Source organism: Magnolia sinica, chromosome 7 (assembly GCF_029962835.1).
Source record: "Magnolia sinica isolate HGM2019 chromosome 7, MsV1, whole genome shotgun sequence".
Taxonomy (NCBI): domain Eukaryota; kingdom Viridiplantae; phylum Streptophyta; class Magnoliopsida; order Magnoliales; family Magnoliaceae; genus Magnolia; species Magnolia sinica.
The window spans coordinates 6290231-6316198 of record NC_080579.1 but is presented as its reverse complement, the minus strand read 5'-3'; the positions used below and the strand labels follow the sequence as shown (position 1 = coordinate 6316198).

The following is a 25968-nucleotide window of genomic DNA, read 5'->3' as shown; positions in this document are numbered from 1 at the left end:
ATTTCTACATGGGCTGCCGAAGGTGATTATTGTATGAAATTGTAAACATCCCCCTTTCAGACAATTTTAATTGTGCCTCTTTTTTTATATAAGAGGAAATCAAGGAATTATGTTTGACTTTAAGTTGTAATGTGTTCACGGAATTTTTTTATTATTATTATTTTTTTATGATTGTCTAGCTTGTAAAGTGCTTGCCATATAAATGTGAGCATTCACCGTCATAGAGAACTTGTATCCATAAGTTCCACCAAATCTTCAAATTACATTGTAGAAAAAAAAAAAACTAACCCCAAATCTTCAAATCACATGAAAAGGTTAACCGCTAGTGGAAATTAGGCAATCCCCCCTATTGCCATGCTATGGACTTAGCCCAGCACAGCCCAACCTGATTGTTCAAGCTCGGCTGCTTACTAATCGAGGCTGAGCTTTTGGACCCATCTTGATCTAATGGTTGGGGCCAGTCAATTGACAGCCAATTCCATCGAACTGTAGAGCTGTGTTGCTCTCATTGTAATCTGCAGCAGATGGTTAGCACCGTTGCAGGCCTTGTTGAAGAAATGGTGGCCCAGTAGAATCATTTACAGCGCACATGAACACACTGAAAAGAGCCTACAGTTAGATGGCATGGTCAATGGAGGTGGGTTTGAACGAAGAATTAAAGGGCCCAGCCACTCCTTATTCATTACTATATATGTCCAATGACCCAGACCGTTAATGTGGATTTTATTATGAAGACCACAGTGATTTACCAGGGTAAATTATTACAACCCTTCAATCTAGCAGGCCAATATGAAGAGGACATCAACGATCTAATAATTCATAAATCATTCATGATTCAAGAGTGAAAATCCACTAATCATTGAGTAATGTTGAAGAAAAATGACTAATCATCCAGTAATACTCAGAGAAAATTTTATTAGTATTTTATTTTACAAAATCTTCCAACCTCTTCCTGGAGAATTTTTGTGTTCTTTCTTCCAAAGGCCACAGAATCCAAACTTAGGTAGTAATGTCTGCAAGCATAAGCAACTGCTTATGAAAATGAATCAATGAACCAAAATGCATTAAACATTTCAAGAATTAGAGTCCTCAACCCCAATCTATACAAATGGGGCTGCAACTCTCCCCAGGGACCAAAACCTGCACAACTCACCCCACATCAGTCCAGTATCGTAATGGTGGCCGTTTCATTTTGGTCTGAAACGGCTACATCGCTGAGTCATATGAGATTACATTTTAAATGAATAATTCAATGATTGGGACAGTTGATCTGATGGGCACCCACCTTGGAAGGACTATGCCCTAGAAACCTTCAGTCAGGGTAAACCATGGCCTTTAGCGAAAGATACCTGGTTTCAACACTGGGATCTTGGTATCGATTCCCTAGTGGGAGTGGTTAAAAGTGATGTGTGGACTGACAGTGGGTGTACTAACAAGCTAACAAAAAAAGGGGGTAAACCATGGCCTTTAGACAGCTAAAGAACACTAAAACAGTCTGCATGCATCAGGTAAAAGGCCAAAAATATTGAATGGCTATTATCTTCCCAAACTTCCCACGTAAATGTTAACAATTCCCACTTCACATTTTGCATAGATAATATTCATTCCATTGACGAGGGTATAATACAAATCCAGGTTTTCGGTCAGTACAGGTGGTGGTCCGTGGTTCAGGGATCCAAACTGTCGCTATCATGGGTCTGTTTGTAGAATGAGGCCTCTCCTCGCATCAGTTCATGTATCCGTATCACAGGCTGGATTACCAAGTCATCCGTCTGTACTGTAAACTCAGTTTTCTGTTGGTACAAGCGAAGCAGTGGTTCAGTGATCTCGACCATTGTTCTGCTATGCCTCACCAGGGAAGGGCCATGGCTCAAAAATCTTCTCAATAGAACAATCTTAACCATTCAATTCTGGCCTGCAAATAGACAGTTCAGACATACATCAACCAATCAGAGAGAGAGAGAGAGAGAGAGAGAGAGACATGCAGGAATCGTCCACACAACTGAAAAGAGGCCCATGATTGGTGATGGTGATCTTCCAATCTGCGGGTTTTTGGGGGCATGGTCCATCAACGGCAGGTCGACTGGACGACCAATGGCCTGGATCCATGACTAAGCACCACTTGTAGAAAACTCAGTATCAATATACTAATGTTCAATTTGAGCTAATGAACTTGAACCCTCGGATTTTATACTGCAATGGTTGCATCCGCCAATGGAAAATGTCAGGGCAGCACACAGGAGCCTGCCAAATGCCAATGGCACCTGATTTTTTTACTATTGTGGCTAGATTATATTTTGCTCAGTGTTCTAGGTTGTAAGGGAGATCGTGTTTCTCCCCATGCATTGCAAATTGCAGGTAGGCCTAAAGCTAGGACCAAATACCTCTACCCAGCCAATCTGGGCTGTGCATCAAGTGGCCCTGATGTTTGGATGATAGGGACCACGAATCACCACTTCAGGTGGTCAATGAATGTATGAAGACAGTCATTGGTTTAGAAAAATGCCAACTGTCAGCATTCAGCATACATGTGTCCTGTATGACGAAACGGAGTGTCCCAATTTTCAGGCCAAGCCATCTACATGGTGGGCCACACCCAACCTAAGCCTCTTCTATCTACATTGTGAAAGGAAGAACTTAAAAAAAATGCTGCAACTTTAGCCATAACCCATCAACTGTTTTAGTTGGTGCCATCTACACACTAGTGAGAAGCTCTGAAAGCACTTACAATTCACATCAGGGGATGTAATCCACATGATGGAGAAGATGCTCGTATTGTGTCCCATTCAGCGTCTTGTAGACATCTTCCCAGTTTGCGACATGATCTGAAAGTGGTCTGGTGTGAATCTTCACCTGGCGGCTCCTTAATCTTCTTACAGGAACTCTCAGAAATTCTTGAACATCAGATAATGTCTGCAAGTGAATGAAAAAAAAATCAATATTGAGGAAAAATAGATAAAAGCAAGTACTGTTTTTTCGGAGTTATGTTGACTTCACCTGCATCCCCTCATGAGATCCACACCACTTATCAGGCAGGCCCACCCCACTGTAGATTCCCTGGCCAAAGTGCATCAGGTAGACCACAGATGTATGCTAATTATGGATGGTTCAAAAAATTGCCAATTCCCACATTCAATACATGCTTGGCCCCACCTGATTAGTGGACCAGCCTGATCTTTTGGCCATGGCATCCATACAGTAGGGCGCACCTCACAAGCCACGTGGATCAGGGACATGTGGCAAAAGTTGGAACATGCCCCTGGATGACATGTAGGCAAGTGCATGTAGCCTTAGCAGCAAGCTTCTTTTTTTTTTTACCTTGGGGTTGTTAACAATGTCCTCATAGTACAAGATTACATGGCGGGTGCTGTTGAAGTACCGCAAGGAATCTGCCATCATCTGCTCGACATGGTTGAGGTTGGGTATCAAGACAGCGGTGTTGATTATGGGCTTGAATTGTGCTAGTACCTCTGCCTGCAATGGATGATTAAAGATGATAAGCCAACGTGCATGCAGATTCATAAGCATAAATTAGATAATCCAGGTCAACAGACAGGAAACCATCAATGTTATTTTTTAAGTTTAGATTTTTTTTATTTTTTATGAAAGGTAACAATTTTATTGAATAGCCGCTTCAAAAAGAAGACAGGAAAGAATACAAAGCAAACAAGAGAAAAAAAAAAAACTACAGGCCCAAAATGGCAAGAAGAACACAAGCATCTGGATCCTTAAACCTGAAGCCCAACCAACCACCCAAGAAGTAATCTTCCTAATTACCAAGCTTTCAGATTTGGATCTATTTTCAAAGCACTGCCTATTCCTCTCCCCCCAAACGGTCCATTTTTTAAGTTCAGATCAACATTCAAAAGCACATAGTTCTAACTGCTAATCGGACAAGGGCATGTGTCCCAGTTGAATCAAAACTCAGTTGATAAGCATATTTTTCAAGTTTGAAAAGTTTGCGTGTTCTGATTTTTTGAGTTCAAGAACTCAGATAGAGTTTTTGTTTTCTGGTTTTACTAGATAAATTATACAGTCCTCGACACGAAGATATGCACAGCACAGAACCAAGTCACACTGTTGACTGTAAATCATTCTTGATCAACATGAATCAGAAAGGTTCTTGTGTGCCTGATTATATTTTTCACTGGTTCACGCCATAGGCACGAGAGATTATTTTTGGGGTAGTTATAAATCAGTCTTGAGTCAGGTGGGTCTTATTAAGTACAAAACTGTAAGTTATGAGCGTATCTTACAACTATAATAAAAGGAAGTGGACATGGAGATCATTTTGATGAATTGCAGGGATAATTTGGTACATTTCACCTTCGCATAACTCATAGCCCCCGAGTAAATTGAAAAATAGACCAAATATCTCCATGACATTTGACAACAAATAACATTTTCCATAAAAATATTTTCGGGCCCCCATTTTATAATTAAGAGAGAGAAAGAAAGATGATGCTGCGGGTTTCATTTCCTCTTTCGGAGATGCTTGCGAAGGGTATTTGTTTGGGAATGAACAAACGAGCATTGTGGCACCTTGCTTTGCTAGCAGGGTTGTGGCTGATATGGAGTTTCACAACTCCCGGTCAAGGGTTCGAGTACCCATAGGCGGTGAAATTCCACCAGCGTGAGTGTGTGGGGTGTGTGCGCCTGTAAAAAAAATAAAGGGTTGTGGCTGATATGGAAGAATCAAAATAATGTGTTCTGTAATATAGAATCACAAAGGGAGGACTATTATGTTCAGTGCAGGAGAAGGTTAAAATGAATGGGCTGGTGGCACATGCCAATCTAAGGATTGTTGTAGAGCAGTCACACTCAACACTCTTGCAACCAGATGACCTCTCGTCATCTCAGTGTGCTGCTTTCATGATTTTAGTAAAATTCTCATTATCAAAAAAAAAAATCGTGCAGACTGTAATGATATCTCAGATGTGCTCCAAAGGAGTGTCTTGGCAGTTCTTTGCATTGGTGACTCCTGAAACCGTAATTGTCATGCTTTTTGTTCCTCTTTCATTTCTTTTCAAAAAAATTTAGAGTTATTCCTCAAAAATAAAAATATGTCAGTCATTGTCTCAGAAGGATAAGCCAATACAAGCACTTTGCCTTTTCCTATATCTAACAGGCTGCGGTTTGGCGTTTATTCTTAATATTTGGGGTGAACGCAACACCCACTGTTTTTCTAACAAATCAAGGCCCTGGAAGGAAGTTGTGTGGAAAATTAAAAGGGATGTAATGGAATGGGCTGCAGGATCTGATGGTGTAAAACATTTTCCTATTTTCGGGTAGATCTTTTATGTTCCCTGACTTACTCCGTGTAATTATTTGCCGTCTTAGCAGTCACTGAGCAGCTTTTTAACAAACATCTACTACCTTTCGGGAAAAAAAAAAGGTTGCAGTTTGGTGGTGGGAATTCAGCTTGCATGTATGAGTAGTGACCAAACTAGCCTTTGACTTTTTGTAAACACAAAAGGTGCAATTCACTTGTACATCATTAAATAGAAGGATGAAAAGCTTTTAAACATAACAACAAGATTTGATAAAACTTTTAAAATGAAAATTTTTAAATGTTAAAGGTATTTTCACCCATCTTTGCCTTTTCAAACTGGAAGCCTTCTTATACGAGAAACTGAGAGTCCAAAATGCAGAGTGAAATACGCCCATCACAAAAACATCATCCAATACAATCTGGTTGCTTTGGAGGGCCACACATATGCTGTAATCACAGAGAGAGAGAGAGAGAGAGAGAGAGAGAGAGAGAGAGAGAGAGAGAGAGACCTCTTCTTTTGAATGCACATGAGACTTATGGGTGCCATTGAGCTGCTTCACATTTCTATCATAAGCATTCGCCAGCACGGAGACAAGCCTTCGCATAAGATTTCTACGAAACAGAAATATTACAGAAATGCCTTTCCAATTGAAATAATTGGCTATTTCCCTGTGATAGTCCATGACAGCCTGTAAAAGATTGAGAAAGTAAAAAAGTTATAGAAAGATCGGAAGAACAGATCAAGCAGGACATAACAAGGAAATATGGCATCTATTATACATTATAAATTATGAGGGATATTGATAAGCACAATTGGGCACAAAAACCACTGAACAGTGAACACCATTCATCCAGTTCAAGATGAGAAATTATATGAACTGCACTATGATCCAGTATGGATTGTCCATGCCATATCACAGTGTGAATTTTGTGAGCCCAAGTGCGCCCACTTATGATCTCCATGAAAATTGTATAAGAGGCTCCACTGTGGAATGCTCATGGCCCCGATATCGCCTTGATTGGATTATCACAACAATCCAAATACGGGCATGCAAAATGGAAGGTAAGACCATTTTTTACTCCTAAAATCCATTTTGCATGCCCCTATTTATGTCTATGATTTTCTAATCATAGTTCTTTTGGGGTCATCTGCAATCCACCATGGATTCCTCCTATCCAACCATCTTTGTTGATCAAGGGTCACCACTTTGAACCCAAATATAAATTTGCACCATAATAACACAAACAAAACAAAACAAAATAAAACAAAACAAAACAAAACAAAAAATTTAAAAAAAAAAAGAAGCACTGCACTATAGTTACACATCAACATACTCTTGCACATTTAGGATTAAACATGCTATGAATGCAAATGACAACGATGCCCACCAAGAGAGATGCTCTTCTTAGAAGTTCTAAGAAAGGATGTTCCTACTTGGCAAATACATGTATGGTGAATTGGTGATGAAGATTGGTTTTTTTTTTTTTTTTTTTTTTTTTGAAAGGTGAATGAATTTATTAGGCAAAGCTAGAAAACACAACAAAAGAAAATAGAACCCAGCAAAGAAAAAAAAAAAACACACACACACACACACAATTAAAAAAAAAAAAAACCGAAAACTATGTACAACAAGCCAGCCCCAAGGCTGGAACCCCAAAAAACCTACACTAGGGGGCCCAAGCTCTAAACAAACTCAAAACTCTACCAAAAACCCCGACGGAAGCAACCTGATTGTTTCTTTCAAACCAGAATGCCCAAAGGACTGCAAGCATGCTCGGTCTCCATCTTTTCCTTCCAAGCCTTCCACCTTCTTCCTCGTGCCAAGTGCAGAAAAATCTTCAATGGATAAGGGCATAACCTAGGAAACACCCACACAATCTAACAAGCTAGACCAAATGTTCCACGCAAAAAGACAGTGATAGAACAAATGATCCACAGATTCAGCATCTTAGAAGCATAGCAAACAAACATTAGTAAAGGGCATTCCTCTCTTGTAAAGGTTGTCCACTATTAAAATATGATTCTTGATGGCAAGCCAAGCAAACACCACAACTTTAGGGGGAGCCCCATAGAACCAAACTTGGGCTGAGGGACTGCCTAAAGCTAGGGAAGAGGGAGAAGCTAGATCCTTATACAACAACCACACCGAGAAAGCTCCCTAAGTTGTTAAGCTCCCAAACAAGGAATCTTCCAAAAAGGGAGAAGGGACAAAGCCCTGCAAACAAGAAAGAAGAGCAGTAAGGTCCTCGATTTCGGAATCTCGCAGATTGCGCCTAAATGGGGGAATCAAAACATTGTTCACACCCTCACCCAAAAACCATGCTCACAGAAATACTAATATCAGGGGGGGATCCCCACACCATTTATCAGCCCAAAACCTAATGGATTCCCCATTACCCAGATTGAATCTGAAGTCATTTAAAATTCTAGGAGCGATAGAGAGTCAAAGATTTGATCCATCCCATAGTGTGATCAACCCCATATTTAGCCACAGCTAGCAATCTTCAGAGATTGTTCTCATTATTGAATCTCCAAACCCATTTACCGAGCAAAGCCTTGGTAACCAAATCCAATCTCTTAATGCCTGCTCCTTCCGAGAAAGACAAGCATACCTCGTTTCAATTTAGGCGAGGAAATTTCCAGTGAGAGGATCCTCCTTGCTAAAGAAACTTCCTACAGAGTTTATCAATGCGAAGAATAACATAATTTAGGTAGTGGAAAAGCGACATATTATAAATGGATAAATTAGACAAAGACGCCTTAATCAAATTTATCCTACCACCCAACGATAGAAGCTTGCTTTTCCAAGGGAAAAGCTTCTTTTCCATATGTTCGAGAATATTATCCCAAAGGAAGAGGGGAGACTTCACCACACACAGAGGGAGACTAAGGTACATAGTTGGGAGGGAACCCACTCCACACCCAAATAACTTAGCCAAACGTGAGGTTTCGTACCAAGGGAGATTGATTCCAAAGAATTCAATTTTGGACATATTCACTTTAAGACATAAAACCACTTCGAACCAACAAAAATTCATACACATAAGATTAACCATAGATTCATTGGCTTCATAAAAAATAAGGGTATCATCTGCAAATGGTGGTTAATAGGATCCAAAAAATTCTCTACCCAGAAACCCCCGTAGAGGCCAACCTCTTGACCTCTCGAGGGCATGCGGCTAAAAGCCTCAGAGACAATGATGAATAAAAAAAGAAATAAGGGATCTCCCAGCTGGAGGCCACAAGAAGCTCTAAAGAAACCGAAAGGAGATCAATTGATGAGAACTGAGAATCTCGTTGTACAGATGCCAAATTAATCCCAGGGGCCTTATCCCCGCCAAGGTCACTAACAGCATATTCAGTTACCTTGAGATGAACAGGACTTTCCAAATGATTGGCATCCTCTTGAGATAGGATATTAAAAGAGAGATCATCTATGCTTGGACGAGACACACCATCATCCAAGAGCAAATTTGAACAGTAGTTGACAATGGAATCACAAATTCACTCCTTGTCAAATACCCTTTCTCCATCAATCATCAACGAAGAAATAGAGTTGGTGTGGATTGTCTATGTTGAAGGCACATGAAATCATAGTGCCATCGGGTCTCATTGGTCCATGCCATTTGCGATGACTCAAGCTACCAATATATGCTAGATTTCTCTCTTCCAAATAAACTGCGTGCTACACAACATGACTTTTAAAGGAGTAGTTGTCCTATATTTTACTTGTTTGTTTAGACAAAAATGAAGTTCTTTATGATAAATAACTACATATATTATTAATTAAATCATAGATACAAAAAATAAGACCTGTATTGAAATATAATAGACTAATGTAATAATGAAAATATTAGCATGTATCCACCCGACCAACCCGATCAAGCTTGGGTTGGGCTTGGGTTGAGAATTTCCAACCCGAGGTTGGGTTGGGTTGGGTTTGGTTGAGGTATGGGAACCTTGGGTTGGGCTAGGGTTGAGCACCAACCCACCCAACTTTCAGCCCTATTAGGAGCCATGCAAAAAGCTCTAATGTCCAGATGACAAAGGAAATCCTCACAGCCCCGGCCCAACAAAGAGAACCAGTTAATCACATTTCTAGAATCTCATTCAACCAGCAGCTTGGAAAAAGACTTTGCAGAGATTCTCAAGCCCTCATGAAGAGCCACAAACTCTACCACATCTGATCGACTACACACGGCCCGGAATAGGCCAAAACGATTTCGCAAGCTATCATTTCTTATAAAAAGTGCAAAAAAGTAAGGAAAAGTGCCTACCCCTGATGAAGACCATTGATATTGGAAACTCAATGGTCTCGCCACGTGCCATTTTCACTTTGTACAAACATGGCACCCTTACATGTCTTTAATGATGTCTACGTATGCTCCTAGGACACCTTCCCCCCTCATCGCCACCACATAACCTCCCTAGGTACTCTATCTTATGCTATCTCCAGATCTATAAAAACCATGTGTAGATTTTATATATATTGAGAGAGCGTGTGTGTCTGTAAATTGTGAGAAAAGAAAAGAGAGTAGAGAGCAGTTCATTGAATAGTTACTTGGGTGGAAAGAATTATTTTTTGTACTTATGCCCCAGGTAAGACTTCTCTTATTTATCTCCTCCCTTTTCACCTTATTTGTCGTTGGTTGGGTTCTTTTGATACTTCATCTCACCACATGCAAACTATTGTGTTGGTTGTTCTCTCTTTTTTTTTCTGAGGCGTGTTTCAGTGATTCTCACCACCTGTTTGGTTCAGATTTCGGTATTTCCACTGCACTGAGAAACCAAATAGAAGTAAGAGCCTCTTCTCCTTCTAGAATATCTTTCATATGTACGTTTTTCATCTATCCATCTCTCTTCCACTCAATTGTTTAATATGGTTCTCTTCTTATTGAGAAAAATATTGACAACTGAACAACAAATATTAGGCAAATTAGTTTGTTCACCTGCCGAGTTCTTATTCCAAACAACCATGTTTCAATGCATAAGAACGTACAAGTTTGTGTATCTGTGTAGAGAGAGGGAGAGAGAGGATCCATTATGCTCAAAGCCCTGTAACTTAATAGCGCTCCTAGTTGCATTGGGACACTTAGAGAGTCCAATCCATTGATTTAGACTGTTCATTAGGTTTGATGCACATTTCATTGGCTACCATGCAAACGTCACAATGATCTGGTAAATATTAAGCACTTGATTAATGGTCTTTAGTATGGATGGTTAAGATCATTTACACAATAGATACGAAAAACAATTTGATCCATCTATTTGTTGGGGCACAAATGGTTTGATTATTATTTTAAAGAATCACTTCTGTTAGGCAATTGTTACCATCCCATCCATGGCTTGGAAAAAGGATGGCTGCAGAAACTAAGGTGTTTGCATAGTAGCCTATAATGTATTCTGGACTTAACACACAGCTCAGATCAATTGATCAGGCATTCCAAGTAACTGATACACATGCATGCAAGCACAAACACTTCAATCGCTTGGACTTTCCAAGCGAACTGATCCAATAATGAGCACTATAACTAATGGTGCTCTACGAGCACTGGAGCATTTCTCATATAACACACAGGCACACATGCATGCACACACGCAAGCACTTATACAATAGTTGCACAAAGCTTGAAGCTAAGAGGCAACAAATACAAGTGTAGGGGGGTGAAGCATCTGCTTCAAAATGTTAGCAAGCATAAATGGTAAGAAAAGAGGAGCATGGGCCTGAGTCCAAAGCATGATTCAAAGTGGGAGCAGGACCTGGTTACAAGGATCAAGCAAGTACGATTTGTACATCAGTACATGTATAGGTATGGGATGTAATGTAAGAACAGAGATGATAAAAGATATCTCACCTGGTTAAGCATCCACTTAAATCCAACCGCAGCTACGCATTCGTTTTTTGCCGCACTACTAAACCAGTCTAAGCTGTAGACGGTATCTAATGTTGCTAAGATCGTTGAAATGTTGGTTTTCCTTTCTCTAACAGAAAAGATTTCCCCATTTGAACTGATGTTGGGGTGACTGTTTAGCAAGGTTTCAAACCACCCGCTTCCGGATCTTTGCATGGATAAAATCACAAAGAAGCGGACAGGAGTGCATGCACACTCACCCCTGTTCAAAGAAAATTGACAAGTTAGCTTGCAAAAATATATACAAAAGTGAATAGACAAGGTAACTATAAGGATAAACAAATTACCTGCTATAAGTTTTGGGATGCGGAAAATGCATATAGAGGACCTCCTTCGGCAGGATGTTAAGCATATCACAATGCACTTTTGCCTTTTCAATAATTGGAAGTATGCTCTTGTGTTTTATCTGTACAGTCGTCTGCTTTAGACTCACAAAGCAAATATACACTCCAAATGCTGTCACAAAGAATAAAAGAACCACCCGCAGCACAAATGATGTTGGCTTCGATGCCTTGAATGCAAATACAGTCTGCAAGTGGGATCAGTTATAATTAGAACTTACTACTAACAGAAACAAGACCACCTCACCATTTGTTCTCCATTGTTGCATGCCCCATGTGCCCCCAAAACGTGATGATTCAGACTTTTGATCTAGTGGGCCTGCAGAACAGTGTATGGGTGACATGGGAAAGATCTCACTGCACAGATATCCTCACCATGCGTACAGAGGTGTTGAAGCATTGAAAGTTGTGTCTTACGATCCTTTGTGTCGGTGGAGATCAACAATTCATGGTTTTAATTAGTCCAATCCCAAGTGTGTGTGTGTGTGTGTGTGTGTGTGTGTGTGTTTTGTGGGGCAGGGTCAAGAAAGCAACAAGTTTCCGCACCAAAACATGCATTCATTCACACTCAAAAACCAAGATCTAAAACCATGGGATTTTTGCCCCATGACCTACCATGGTTTGACCTACAGACGAACAATCTGGATCACCATTTGGTGAGGCATAAATGCGAGCAACAAGGGAGAGCAATGCTAGGAAACTTCCACAAACAATAGTATAGGAGTAAGTGACCACAAACCCCATAAGAAGAAGTGTTCGGATCAGGAAACACCCATAGTTACTTTCATCCCATTAAACCTGAGTTCAGAAAATCATCATAACATACCCCTAGCATACCAACTTTGGGTCAGTTAGATGTCCTTTTGCAAATATGATCCTTTCCCTATAAAAATTGCTGCGAGATTTTTGGAAATGTTTTCATGGAGTGAGGTTGGGAAGAGTTGGAAATGGAGCTTCTCCATGGCTGTTTATGCACATGTTTTCAAGTTGTACAAGTGGTCCCAATGTTCGGTGATTCAAATCGTTGATACGAATGAGCCCATTTTGGGTGATTCATGCACCAGAAGTCTACCAGATGGGGACATCTAAGCCCTTCAGCACGTCTCTAGCAAATAGAAAGTTTCAAAACAAGAAATATATATATATATATATATATATATATATATATATATATATATATATATATATATATATATATATATATATATATATATATATAAAATACAGTAATGGTCTGCATTCAACTGAAAAGGGGTTGAAATATCAATGCTAAGGATATTCGATTTTGGATCACAGGCCATCAATTGTGGGTCCACAATCCATAGGAACCTTTAAGGGCCTGTTTGGTTGCTGAAAATTCATTATCCGTTTGTTATATTTCCTGGAGAATGTTGGAGTTGGCGTTGTATTTCTTGGGGAACGACTAAATTTTGTTTGGTTGATACAACTGATTTTCTGGAAAAACCTGGAAAAAGTCTAAATTTCTGTTTTAATTGCCCAGGTTTTTCATTCCCTGGCAAAAAGCTGAGGTAAGTTTTTCTAGAAACAGCTGAGGAATGTAAGAACCAACCTTACAGTGAGAACCAAATTTGATTTCTATAAAATATAGGGAATTGTTAAGACAAGAAATACAAAAACCAGCAACCAAACACCCCCTAACTGTAGCACACCTACCAACATACCAATGCCTGAGACATGAGCTGTTCATATGTAGACCTCACCATGACAGAGAAATACTACTGTGGTCCATTGAAGATGTGAATCATTGCACATGAGCCAACATGAAACGTGTGCAGGGCAATGTGGGGCTCACTGTGAACATTTCCAGTCCCAAAATCAAAGTCTGTCCCCCATTAGGTGGGCCACAAGCCAATAGTGATTTTTTTATAACCATCGACTTTCCTAACAAGAGCATATCCCACCTGATGCGTGAATCATCTTGATTTTTGGAACAGGGAAAGTTCCAAGTCATCCATACCTAATGTTTGAATTGGAGTTCAATCATGCACAAGTGTGCTTGTGGGCATGTGTGCAGCCGCTGAGGACAACCTGATACAAAATCATGGCTAGCAAGTGTGTGGAACATCCATTGTTGTCAAAATCTAATGATTTATGATTTAAGTATTAGGCAAAATTATTTCAATCCTTCGTTTTTCTGTTTTCTTTTTGCTTTTTTGGATGGATGGTGAAATTTTTTTTGCCAACCACCAAGCAAAGCAAAATAAAAACAAAAGCCAGGACAGAATACAAATAGCCAGAACAGGGGTTTATCAGACCCACAAGAAGGGTTTATGACACGCCCTCAGCACACTATCAAAGATTCATATCCTTCTTTGAATCCCTTTTGGATGAATCCTACAATTCTACAATTTTTCTAATAAAGAAAATTTTATTAAAATCGATTCTTTGAAGGCCTCATTAGGAACTTGCATTTTTTATGGCTTTTGACTCAAAAACACAATAACATTTATGCTTCGAGGGAAGCATGATTTTGAGGTCCATGTTGGTGGCAATTCTTTTTTGGCGTAAGCTTTATTATGAGCAACCATGACACACATACACCTGTTAAACAGGTTCTCAATTGATAACGTCTTGATATGTTACTTTGCTTGGTGCCTATTGTGGTATGATTCAATTCAAACTCTATTACAATTTGTTTCGTAAAAGGGAGGATCACTAGATGAGTGGAACAGCCTAATGTTTTCTTCAAATCATCTACATTGTTCAATCTAAATTGTTCGGCATGTCTAAAGATGGATATAGGAACCTGGATGGAGATTATGTCAACCAAGGGGCAGATACACTGCTTATGTATCACAATTTATTAAATGGTGATGATTCATCAAGTAACATGTGACACAGATGTTCATTGATCCAGGCCGTTCAAATCATTTCCCCTATTGAGGATGACACTGATTTGCTGATGCCGATAATTCAATTCACGGTTACAAGTGGATGGTTAAGAAATAATCAAGCAATTGTATTTTAATGGGCAAAACAACATGGTCAAAGATCCCTCCATCATTGTGATTTCAATCTATGTTTAATTCACAACAGGGCCAGCAATTTGGATGTCTGGATTGTAATGCATACTTGCCAAGTGTGCGGTGGATGAGTTCCCTCCAGGATGATTTCAACTAAGTTGCAGAGCCACACCTCAGTTTTTACAAGTTAGGGACATTTCATTTTGCCTTAGTAGTTTCAAGTAGGAGCATTTTCGGAAAAGAAAATTAAAAATGGAAGGAATGGAATGTTAACGCATGGTGGGGTGCCTCCAGACTGCTTTATAAACTTTGGTGCTTTCAGGGATGAAAGTAAAACTTTGGGGTTCTTGGTATCAATACTTTTTTAAGAGAGGATGTTTGTTAATTTTCCCTAGTATAAAACTAGAAGTGGATTAGACTCAAGTATAATACCATGTTTCTCATACAGTAACAGAGAAGAATCAACCATCATGAAATCCAACTTCTTGTCTTCTGCTCTACAATGGAATTGGTAGCCGCAACAATGTGCTTTACAAATTTCATCCGTGTACACTCAAAAGATGGGTATCGGATTTTGAACTCCATGATGCTGCATCATACCCGTTAATAAGCAATCTCCTGAAAACCAAAACAAAAATTGAACTAAAAGACATAGAAGCTGTGAACTATACAGAAAACATACAAATTTAATTCTATGCTTCAAACTCTCAAAAGATGTTAGATATGATCCTACAAGGTCACAGCACGAATGCTATGTTAGATACCATGCAAGGAAATCTCTCAAAGAATTGATTGCATCTCTGGTTAAACTGAAAACAAGGACCGACGAAATATGATGGTGCTGTAACCAAAAGAAAGTTTGAAACCATAAACTCATTTATAGAAGCCCAACATACTATCTTTACCAACCAACAGCAAAACATAGCGGTAAGAGTGTAAAACTAATCAAGGGTTAAAAACAAATAAAGGGGTTCCGAAACTAACTATCAGAAAAGGACTGATGCAGCAATGCCATAAGAGTTGTCAATTAAAAGACAGAAAGAAATGACCGCCAAACTGCTAATAGATAACAACCCAAATTGACACCCAAACAAAACTGTCAATGGCACCCCTTGTCACCCTATAATAGCTACCTGAAGTTTTATCCTTAAACCAAGTGCAGCTATGCATTATGCTCTACATGAACAGGTTATGAACATGGGTGTCAAACACAAGGACCCTGAAAAATCAATTCACCAACATGCCCATACAGATATTCAATAATGTAGAAATTTGTATTATTGCATAATTTCTATTTCTCCCACCTTCAGCATGCAGATGACATAAGACTTTTCAGTGATGATGAGGAGACATGGTGGATAACCTTAGGAAGATCCTATAGTGCTTTGAAGTGGTGTCAGGTGTAAAGATGAGCATCCAAAACAGTGAAATGTCAGGCATTGGCATCTCCAAGGAGGAGGTTAAAAAGTTAGAGGAGGTATTCGGCTGTAGGGTTGGTTCATTTCCTTCCTCATAAGGAGTCGTTTGGCACCATGGAAATGCTGGAAAAGGGTGCGAATAGGTGGTAAACGCATAAAGTGAGTGCATTTGGGGATGGTAACGTGGTCGTAAATGGATTCCATTTACCACCCTTTCACCCATTTCAGATTCGTTGCCAAGAGTTATGTTTTCAAATCCCATTGCCACCCTTTACCATGGATGACATCAGCACCAAAATCAACAGTATGCTTGCTTCAAGAATTGGTGGGACCCAAAGTCATGTTTACATGGAATCCACCTCGATCGCTAAGTGCATCCCCTTAATTTAACCGTAGAGCCCAAAAATCAGCTCGGTGTATGATTTAGGTGGGCCATATCTAGGGAAAAGCCGAGAGGGAGACTTGCACCCTTGATCTTTTCAGGGCCCACCATGATGATTATATGAAATCCACTCCTACCGTTAGATACAAAACTAAAATGTAGGACTAGGAACCAAAAATCAAGCCCATCCTCAATTCATATGGGCCACACGAAAGGAAACAATTTGAAGGGTGAGGGTTACTATTTCCCTTCCTACGGCCCACTTGAATCACAAAGCAATCTGATATTTGGTCCATACGACTCAAATTAAGCAACGCACCTGATGATCAGGGGGGTTTTACATAAACATCATGGTGGATTGATATTTGGGCCCTACGACTCAAATTAAGCAACACACCTAGTGATCGGGGTGGATTTTACATAAACATCATGGTGGCCATGTCCCACAACATTTTTAAGGCCTAGATGGGTTCATGCCACAATGTCTCTACATGAAAATGATTTAGTTGATTTCAAGAATTGGTATGCCCCACCTTACTGTTTACGTGAAAGCCACCCCAACCACTAGGTATGCCATTCCATGTTAGCCATAGGGCCCAAAAATCGGCCCGATTCTTGATTCAAGTGGCCCATACGAAGGAAACGGTTGAGAGAGGTATCCCTGTATATTGTTTCCAATCGTATGGTCCACCTGAATCACAGACCAAGCTGAGTTTTGAGCCCTATGGCTAATATTGAGTAACACACCTGGTGATCAGGGTGAATTTCACATAAACCTTACAGTGGGGAATTTAGTGAAATACATGTTATGCATGGAGAAAGGTGCCAAACACAAATTTTGGATTCACATGGAATCCATATGCATAGTGCCAAACACCGCCTAGGATTCTAATTCACATGGATTCTATAGTAATTGTGATTTTAGATTTCAATTCACATTGAATCTATGCTGCCAAATGGCCCCTAATTCGGTCTCCCACTATGCATTGGGAAGCCCACAAAGCATTAATAGGACAAGGCCATCAAGAAAGTTGAGAAGAAACTCTCAGCTAGGAAGCAGGCACCTTTCCTTGGGGGTAGACTTACCTTAATAAAAGCAGCGCTCTCAAATATTCCGCTTCACTTCTTATCCCTATTCAAATGCCCAAAAGTGTTTAGAAGAAGCTGGAGAGCCTCATATGTGACTTCTTATGGTGTGGGGCGAAGGAAGAGAACAAATTCCATCTCATGAGATGGGAAGAGGTGTGTATACTTATGACGTAAAGGGGAGCGGGTATGAGGAATTTGCAAGTTATCAATATGGTGCTCGTTGGGGGTTCAGTTTGGAGGATGGAAACCTTTCGAAGAAAGTGGCGACAAGAAAGTAGGGATTGAAGGAGAGGGAATGGCAGACTGAGAAGTCTTTCTTATGTAAGGCGACAAGGGAGTGGAAGGCTATCTCGAGCATAGGGGAAAGATTCAAGGAGAGGGTGGGGTTCTCTTTGGGGGAGGGAAGAAGGGTTCGATTCTGAAAGGATGTTTTGTTGGGTGAGAGGATGTTGTATGAAGAACTCCCGAGGTTGGCAAACTTGTCCCCAAATTTGGATGTCTCTATTAATCTTTTATGTTCAGCCTCGGGATCCGAGATGTCATGGACTCCGTCTTGTCATAGGAATATGCTAGAGGACGAGGAGGAAGAGTTAAAAGGCTATTAAGAATTTCGCTCTCTTCGGATCCAAACTCGTTGAGGTGGCTCAAAGACAAATTTGGGATATTCTTCGTCCAATCCTTCTAAAGGATGCTCATCGGACTTTTGTCATGTGAGGAAGGCTCACAAACCTTAGCCCTTGCTCGCAAATTTGGTAAGTTAAATCCAAAGCAATCTTACAATTGTAGACAACAATGGGCGTGTGGTACCAAAGGAGTCTGAACCTTGGGCTTTAGAGAAGCTCACTTGGAAGGATTGCTTGCATTAATGCTACATGGTTGGCCATAGATGAAAGTAAGGGTGCTTCATATTGGGGCATTTAATCTCTGCATACCAAGCAATGGATTTTAATTATAAATGAAGAAATTAGCTCCATGAAAAAAAAAAGGTTTGTGACCTTATAGATCTGCTGCTTGGAAAGAATGCGGGTAAGGAATAGTGGGTCCTAAAAATTAAGTGAAAATCAAATGGTAAAGACTTGTCGCAAAAGGATCCACTCAAATTAACGGTCTGGATTACGAGGAAATGCTACCAATAAGATAGAGAAAACAAGTCATCGTTTTTCCTTGAAAGTTGTGCTGATCTCTTATAGCATTGGAAACACAACAAGCCAACACATAGAAACCTCAATGTGTGTATCAAACATAGGGACCCAAGTAAACATGGCATATCAAAGCAACTTTAAGTTAATGAGTGCAATCAAGGTGTTCCGTATGGCCGATATGTATAGATAACGGCCATAACTATTACACGATATGAGGGGAAAAAGGTGTCAGCTGGTTTTCTGAGACCGTATCAGCCGTTACAGGTATAGGCCATTATGAGGCATAACACCATTACCCCCCTAATGATCCAAAAATTAGCATCTTTATTTCTATTTAAATTCATTTTTCTCCTCATTTTTTTACTTTTCTTATTCCAAAAACTTTCATAGATTATTCTACAATATATTTCGACCACTTTTACTATATTTTTTAGGGTTAAAACTATAGATTACAGCGATTTGGACGAATAGAAACTTCGATGGCCATTTTTTCAAAAAAATAAGTGGTATTTATGCTTTTTATCTGATTTCTAGTTCTAATGTTCAACTGTGATGTGTATATATTAGAGACACATAACCATGTTCACAAATTCACCAGACAACTAGATACAACACTCACCAAATTGTTGACCGTTACGCTATCATAAACATGTTCAAAACAAAAAATCAATACATATTTAGAATATTTACATTATTCTGAATTTTCTAAGTATTTTTCAGAACTTTTCGGGCAAATTTTTTTTCAACTGTTACAAGCATCGTAATGGTCATTATGCCACCGCATCGGCCAATACAGCCGATACTCATATCAGTAACAGTGTTGACCATTACCGATACGGAATACCTTGAGTGTAATGGAGCTAAAAAAAAATGCACCAATTATAGGAAAAATGCTTCTACATGACTAAAAATGATAGTAGAACTATATAAAGATTAAAGAGTATATAAAGCCACTAAGATACATGAAATTTTTGTTTTTCTTTGAAACTCTGTTGCCACGTCCATTACACAATTTTGGAAACAGCAACCTTTTCAGAACATGGAGCATCATTGTTACATGAATAGTAATAGGAATACAGTGGTGTGGGAAATGCAATGGTGATTCCACAAGGAAATTGAAAGGAAATTCCAGAACACATGCCAGCATGGGAAAAAATGTGACAGACCTGGGACACTCATTAGTTGGCGAACACAATGAACATGCCCTAGCGTAGAAGTCAAGATGGTCCACTCATTCAGTGAGCAACAATGTAATTAAATTCAGAGCATCGGTCATCCTTTTCCTAACCATCCATTGTTCATACCCAATAGTGACTCCAACTGATGCATTGCTCACATCCATGACAAGTGTGCCACATTGGAATGTATGCTGCAAATCGACTCTTCAATTTCTTTGGAGAAGTGCCCTACTGCTTACTACCGGCATACATGCCAAATCAAAATATTCCTTGCCATTGAATTCGATAATAGCTATAACTAACACTTGGGAAAGGGAAATGCAGACTTAACTAACTGCACTCTACCACAAATGCCAACTTGTGAGATCTGACCCGCTCATATCGTGGGCCCCACCATGTAATTTCCCAGGGCAAAAGATCAAGCCAGCCTGCTCAGCCTGTGGAACAAAACGGAGTACTCTCAAGCTATCCACTATTCCACACATGCCAACATGCAAGATCCAAGCTGCTCATCACATGGGGCCAACCATGTAATTTCCTAGCGCAAAAGAATATGCCGGTCTGCTCGGCCGGTGGAACAAAGACGGAGAATTCTCAAGCTATCTATTTCTTTCATACCCAAGAGTGGCTCAACAGATGAGTTTTGCTTTGCCCCAGGGCATTTACACGGCGGGGATCATCTGACTAGCTTCCTGAGGAATGCTTAAGCAACTAAGAAAAGCCCCACCTGACAACACCCATGTGGGGCCCACTCCCAACATTCCAGTATTCCCAAAGTACCCCTACAATGACCCCTCAACCAATCACCCCGCAATTCGGCAGAGCATTCCTCTTCACAAGAACCACAACCCAACATAGATAATCTTATTCTCTAATAAAAGTTTATATTTTTTTTTCTTTTCAAAAAAAAAAAAAAAAATCAGTTCCCAAATTGTTAAAATTCTCCAAATTATGCTCCCGAATTTCCCTATATATATATATATATATATAGCCGTAGTGGCCGGTGTTTGCTTCTCATCCGGGCCAGCATTCTGCACAGGTGGGACTCACCTTCCAGAATTCCGAACCGTTCTTCAGGTGGGCCCCACCTAGGAATGGTGATGCTGCAGGGTGATCTTCACACCGCACCACAATCCGTAATCTTTTTCCTTAAATTGCAGAGAGAAAGAAGGAGAGAAAGAAAGAGACAGGAGTTTGAGGACTTACACGGCCGAGATTCCATCGATCTTTCTGTGTTGTCTTTGAAGCCCTAGTTCTTCAAATGTCATTTGGTGGAGGGAAGACTATATAACGGATGACACTTGAGAGATGTCGAGAAAGTGCTGAAATGAGCAGAGACATGGCACTGCTCCTTTTGAAGAGAGGAGTTATTTGATGCTCTGGCGGAGTACAACTATTCATACACGTGCACTCCAACCACGCATACGTAGCCCCCGTTTCGCTCAATCTAGGCCGCACGAGATGTGGTTCAGATATAGGATTAGGTGGTAAAAATGCTCCATTGCTCATAGTTGCATCGGTTCACTTGGACTGTCCTATTGGTTCGATCTGAACCGTCCATTAGATTAGACTTCACTGCATGGCTTGCTGCAAAAATCACACCGATAGAATGATCGAATCCGACCTTGATTTCTGCAGCCGTCCTTTTCTATGTCATGGATGGCGGTGGTAGAATTGCCCTTCAAAAAAAGTGACTTTTAAGAGACACGAGCAAACCATGATGGTTGGATCCTGTTTTGAATGATCACGACCGTCCATTTTTAAGGCATTAATCAAATGGTTAATATTTATCGGATCAGGGTAATGTTTTTCTTGGTGGCCCATGAAATCCACCTTAGCCCTGATGAACAGTCTAGAACAATATGACCCAAACCTTAAGCATTGGAGCGTTTCTCATCATAAATAACTATGAGCTGTCGATATTTTATACGAAGGTTTAGATTAAATGAATCGCCTGAATTCGTCTAATCGTCGTCCATCCTTGTTATATCACGATACAGTGGGAATGATATTTGTACGGATGGGATTTGATATGGAGTAAAGATTGTATCTGCACGTGTATGGATTATCATACTCTTCCGGAGTATTGATGATTTTCTCTTTTTCGAATAGCGCGGTGGGATGGGGACTTTGGACGCGTGGCGAGACTGGCTACCGAAGTGACGTCACCAAGTTCTGTGGGGCCCACCATGATGAATTTTTTGTATCCACACGGTCCATCCATTTATATAGATCATTTTAAGGCATGTACCAAAAAATTGAGGCAGATTGAAATCTCGACTGGATCCATCATTGAAAATAGTGGAGATTGAACGGCTGCCATTAAAAAATTCTGTGAGCCATAGAAGTTTTCGATGAATCTGATATCTGTGTTTTTCTTTCTTTCATGTCTGTTTTAACTCATGAACAGGTTGGATCTCAGATAAAAATCATGGTAGACCTAGGACGGTTTAAACAGTAGGCATCACTCCCCCATTATTTTCTGTGGTGGGGTCCACTCGAGCTTTGGATCTACCTAATTATTTGGCTCTTGTCCTAAAATGATCTCTCCGAATAAAATGACGGCACGGATACAACACATACATCGTGCTGGGGCCCACAGAACTTGGTGACGTCACTTCAGCCGTGAGTCTCGGTACTCAACCCGTCAGTAGCTTGTCCGCATCCGCGTCCCAGGGACTTTTTTGACTCGAGGCTAGAACCACGGTTGAAACCGTACTCTGATAGGACGTGAACTCCTGGCAGAGATTCTGTGGGGCCCACCGTGATCCACGCCGTCCATCCATTTTCCCATATCCTTTTTAGCATGTGATCCCAAAAACTAAGCAGATCCAAGGCTTAAGTGGAATATACTGTGAGGATTCAACCTTCACCGTTGAAAACTTTTTGGGATCTACAGAAGTTTTGATCAAGATAATACTAGTTTTTTCCCATCATCCAGGTCTATTTGACCCTATGAACAGGTTGGATGGCTAATAAACATCACGGTGGGCCGTATGAAGGTTTCAACGGTGGTGGTATTATCACCACTTCTTCCTTTTTTGTGGTCCCGTTGAGTATCAAATACGTTTTATGTTTGGTACCAAATCCTTAAATATTCCTGTAAGATGGATGTACGGAGTTGATAAAACTCACACATCATGGTGGACCCCACATAGCCCCTACCAAGACGGAGTCCGTCTTGATGGGGACAACGCAATCGGCGGCCACTCCAATCGCGTTGATGAACGAAGGGCGTTCGTCACATGCGACAACTAAAGTCACGTGTGTAAGATCCTTTCCACTCCTAAGGTAGCGAAAACTGTTTATAGATTTATGGTTCATGAATGATACTGGTGAAATTTGCATTAAGACCGTCCGTTTATGAAAGCGATTGACAAGGAATTTTTAACTACGTTCCAGATTAAAGATATATGTGTGGCCCACCTGATGAATTAAATGAAATAATATCAAAATCATAGGAACTCAAACGGTTAAATATATCTTATTAGTGTCTCTGATTTCTTTCACGTGTAAGTATTTGTCTCGTGTTTCGCGATGATTGGACGCCTATCTCATGCGCGCAAATAATGCTAGCATTAGATAGTATTAATTAGGGGCGGTGGATAACAGGCGCGCATCTACACACGCCAAAGACAACATGGCTCACGTGCATGAGATCTGATCCATTAGTGGGTGGGGCCCACGCCACCCACCATCTACAACCCGCAGATAAACAACCAGAGTTTTTTCTTGTGACATCCACTCCGTCCATTAAGTGAGCCTTCTCAATTTTACTGTACATATCAAAAATAGTCTCAATACTAAACTCAGGTGGGCCGCACCATGAGGAATAATGTAAAATCATAGGTAAAACATCTAAGTTCATGCATCTGTGGCCCATATGAGTTTTTGATCGGGATGGTTTTGGAATGTTTGTTCATCCTGATAAGGAGTACCTGATGAACGGATTGGATGGAATGCGCACACAACCTATGGTTTGTGTACTCTCTCTGTTATTCCCAGTAGTGTGGCCCAACCCAATTCGTGAATCGAACTAAATTTTGGTGGAAGGGCCTAAAATGATGGACGCACCTGATGTCTGGAGTGGATTTCACATCCACAACAAGATGGGCCCACACGACCGGTGTAATTTGGAAACCTCGGTGCACCACAAATGCAATTCTAACCGTTGATCTGTGGCCTTTAGATGGACGGTCAAAATTAAAAAATGTCAATGTGTCCAAAATCGAAGGTTACAAAGTCAAGTAATCATGGCGAGTTATCATCCAACCAGTGTGTTTTTTGTACCATGGGCATTTCATATCAAGACATACCAGATGAAAGGTCAAGATTTACCCACCGTACATACAGCCACGTGTGCTGTGGAACGTTATCTGACTAATCAGCATCTCCAAACAACTGAAAAGCTACTCGCATTTTTCGGATGTGAATTGCGTTCGAATTCCGGTCGGATAGTAAGCCGCCACACTAGAGCACTTGTGGGACCCACCGTGATGTATCTAATTATCCAAGCCGTCCATCTATTTTCTCAGATAATTTTAAAGTATGAACCAGAAAATGAAGTAGATCCAACGCTCAAGCGGACCACAACGGATATGGCTCTTGCATTCAATTCTTCGTGCATTTATTTCTTCAAATCCGTGAATATAATGCAACCCAAGCTCACTATTTAGGATGTGCTTGGACAGGCCGATCCTATAGGATTGGATTGTATTACGGTGGATGGCAGCCATTTCTAGATAATCGATGGCACCAATAGATTGATAGTAATCCCATAGGATTTCTATATCAAGGGATTTGACCACTGAGTTTGTTCGGCACGCTTGGCCAATCCCGGTCCAGGCAAAATAGGTACGATTAGGAGGGATTGAGTGTATTTCAAGGTATCGATGGTGATGTCAGTGGATGGCTGGGATTGCTATATCCAGGCAAAAGTTCAACGTATTTGTTTGGCATGCCCGGCCAATCTCGTGATCACTCCTTCCAATCCCTTCCAATACAATCCAATCCCTTCCAATCCACCTATCCAAACACACCCTTAGTGTGGTCTACTTGACCGTTGTATCTACTTCATTTTTGGAGTCTTACTTAAAAGTTATATCAGAAATTGGATGGACGGCGCAGATAAACAGATACATCGCTATGGGCCCCGCAGTAGCTCTAATCCAACGGATTATGCAACCGGGTTCGGACGCAATCCACTCCCCCATATTTCTACGGTCTAGCACGTAAACCATGACAAATAAGAGAAATGCTTATACGCAACCTACGTTCAATTGGTTCAGGTGTTGGGCCACTATGATGCTCATTAAGACATCTAGACCGTCCATCAAGTTTGTCTCACCGTGAAATGGATTTGCCAAAACATAACGTCGATCCAACGATTGCATCACCCACACCTTTTTGTCGTGCAATTAGTTGTACGTGAGCATCACTGAAGAAATGAGCCACACGACATTGAAGATTCTGATGTCTTACCTACAGATAGCGTGGAGCGATCCATGGTGTATGTACGTCGTCCAACAAATTTAAAATAGTTGCTCAAGAAATCACGATAGGAAAGTGATGCCCAAAAATCATGCCGATGAAATAATTAAGTGGACCATCACATGAATTTTGAGATTTTTAAGTGGCTCTCCTTTGTTTTCTATCATATGGCCCACCTGATGTTTGGATCAGCATGATATTTAGCCCCCTCTTCCAATAGCTCTGCTTGATGCATTGGATGACATACATACTCTAAGGGGGACGCAGATTGCGTCCTACCCCGCTCGGACGGTATCCGTCCGAGCAGGGCTCCGTGGGGTACAGTGATGTAAGTGTTTTATCCATGCTATTAATCGTTTTTCTCAGATCATTTTAAAATATAATGCAAAATATTAGGCGGGTACAAGTCCTAAGAGGACCACAAAGTGGGGATTGAATGTCCACCATTAAAAAGTTCTGAGGTGCTAGAGAAGTTTCGCATCAAGCTTATATTTGTGTTTTCACTTCATCCACGTCTACGTGACCTTATTAATAGGTTGGATGGTAAAAAAACATCTTAGTGGCCCTCATAAAGGTTTCAACGGTGGGAAGGTTTCAACGGTGGGTATCATTATCACTGCAGCTTCCTTTAGCGTGGTCCACTAGAGCTGTGGACCTGCCTCATTTTTTGAGTCATAACTTAAAATGGTCTAATAAAAGTGATTAACAGCATGGATAAAATACTTACATTACTTTGGGCCTTGCAGATCCACCTAGCTG

At 40.5% G+C, this 25968-nt stretch overlaps 1 protein-coding gene across 7 annotated transcripts; it reads right to left on the bottom strand.

Moving 5' to 3' along the window:
• Window positions 1–895: 895 nt before the first annotated feature.
• Window positions 896–21074, bottom strand: LOC131250951 (uncharacterized). 7 transcript variants are annotated; one of them, XM_058251377.1, is made up of 8 exons: window positions 20926–21074; window positions 14943–15128; window positions 11473–11714; window positions 11129–11387; window positions 5782–5961; window positions 3319–3474; window positions 2729–2913; window positions 896–1140 (listed from the first exon to the last, which is right to left on the bottom strand). In XM_058251377.1, exons 2-7 carry the CDS (start codon window positions 14952–14954, stop codon window positions 2737–2739), a joined length of 1026 nt encoding a protein of 341 aa, XP_058107360.1. In that variant the 5' UTR covers window positions 14955–15128; window positions 20926–21074; the 3' UTR covers window positions 896–1140; window positions 2729–2736. The 7 variants fall into 7 exon arrangements, with proteins under 7 accessions (XP_058107360.1, XP_058107358.1, XP_058107361.1 ...); XM_058251375.1 differs by lacking the exon at window positions 896–1140 and adding an exon at window positions 1501–1915; XM_058251378.1 differs by lacking the exon at window positions 896–1140 and adding an exon at window positions 1501–1915 and having other exon boundaries at window positions 11473–11591.
• Window positions 21075–25968: the final 4894 nt, after the last annotated feature.